Source organism: Helianthus annuus, chromosome 17 (genome assembly GCF_002127325.2).
Source record: "Helianthus annuus cultivar XRQ/B chromosome 17, HanXRQr2.0-SUNRISE, whole genome shotgun sequence".
Taxonomy (NCBI): Eukaryota; Viridiplantae; Streptophyta; class Magnoliopsida; order Asterales; family Asteraceae; genus Helianthus; species Helianthus annuus.
Window position 1 is genome coordinate 143,010,010 of NC_035449.2, and position 1,189 is coordinate 143,011,198.

Below are 1,189 nucleotides of genomic sequence, written 5' to 3' on the forward strand. Positions count from 1 at the left end.
TCAAAGGCTTATCGGCGCGTTTTTCTGGCATTCATCACATTGTTGGAGCTCTTTTACCGCACTTTCATGCATTCCGGGCCAATAATACCCTGCATTTTTTACTTTTGTTACGGTCATTTTTGGTCCGGCATGGATACCACAAATGCCGTAATGTATCTCTCTAATCATGTTGCTGGCTTGCTTCGGGTCGAGACATTTTAATAGAGGGCCGAGGAAAGTCTTTCGGTATAGACCCCCTTCTTGCATTTGGTATTGAAGTGAGTTGATCTGTATTTTTCTAGCCTCCGCCTTATCAATTGGCAAAACATCGTGTACCAAGTAGTTGATGATCGGGGTCATCCAAGTTTGGGACGGGGCTTCTACTTGCATGACCTGTGGAGTGGCAACCGAAGGTGCGGTCAACACTTCCACCCGTACCTCCTTAGCGAGGTGGCTGAACGACACATATGCTAGCTTGCATAAAGCATCGGCCTTCTTGTTTTTGCTGCGGGGGATGTGTTCGACCTTGCACGAGTCGAACAGTGCCATTGCTTACTTTACTTGCTCTAAGTACTCGATAATGTTGGTTTCCTTCGCTTCATATCCACCGTTTACTTGGTTTTCTACGAGTAGTGAATCTGCATGGGCTACGACGTGTTTTGCTCCGACTTTGGCTGCTAAACGTAATCCAGCCAGCAATGCCTCATATTCAGCTTTGTTATTGGAGCTTTTGAATTCTAGACGGAGTGCATACGTCATATCCATGCCATCAGGATCAGTGAGTATTAGCTCGGCTCCCGCACCCTCGGTGCTCGAAGCTCCATCCGCATACAAAGACCAAGGTTTGTTCATAGCTTGCTCCATTCCTTCCACTTCCTTGTCCTTGCCCTTTTAATGGCCCTATGGTCTTGAAGGTAATGTTGAAGGCGCCTAATTCAATCACCCATTTCACCATCCGACCCGACACTTCAGGCCGCCGGAGGATGTGCTGGATTCTTTGTTCTGTTCGAACCTCAATTGGGTGAGCTTGGAAATATCGACGGAGCCTTCGCGAAGCATGAACCAGGGCCAGAGCTAATTTTTCCAGATTTGGATACCTTGTTTCATAATATTTTAACGTTCGACTTACGTAATAAATGGGAATCTGAGCTCCGGTTCGATGGGCGACTAAAAATGCACCGATGGCGCCTCGTGATGCGGCCAAGTATAC

The 1,189-nt window shown here is 47.3% G+C and overlaps 1 protein-coding gene across 1 annotated transcript; it reads right to left on the reverse strand.

Moving 5' to 3' along the window:
* On the reverse strand, nt 1-528 carry LOC110919903. Its single transcript, XM_022164154.1, has one exon. The coding sequence runs from the start codon at nt 526-528 to the stop codon at nt 1-3; it is 528 nt and encodes a 175-aa protein (XP_022019846.1).
* Between the last annotated feature and the right edge of the window lie 661 nt (nt 529-1,189).

Excerpts from the sequence above, each read along its gene's own strand:
- LOC110919903 (XM_022164154.1), bottom strand. The coding sequence starts at position 528 with ATGGCACTGTTCGACTCGTGCAAGGTCGAACACATCCCCCGCAGCAAA.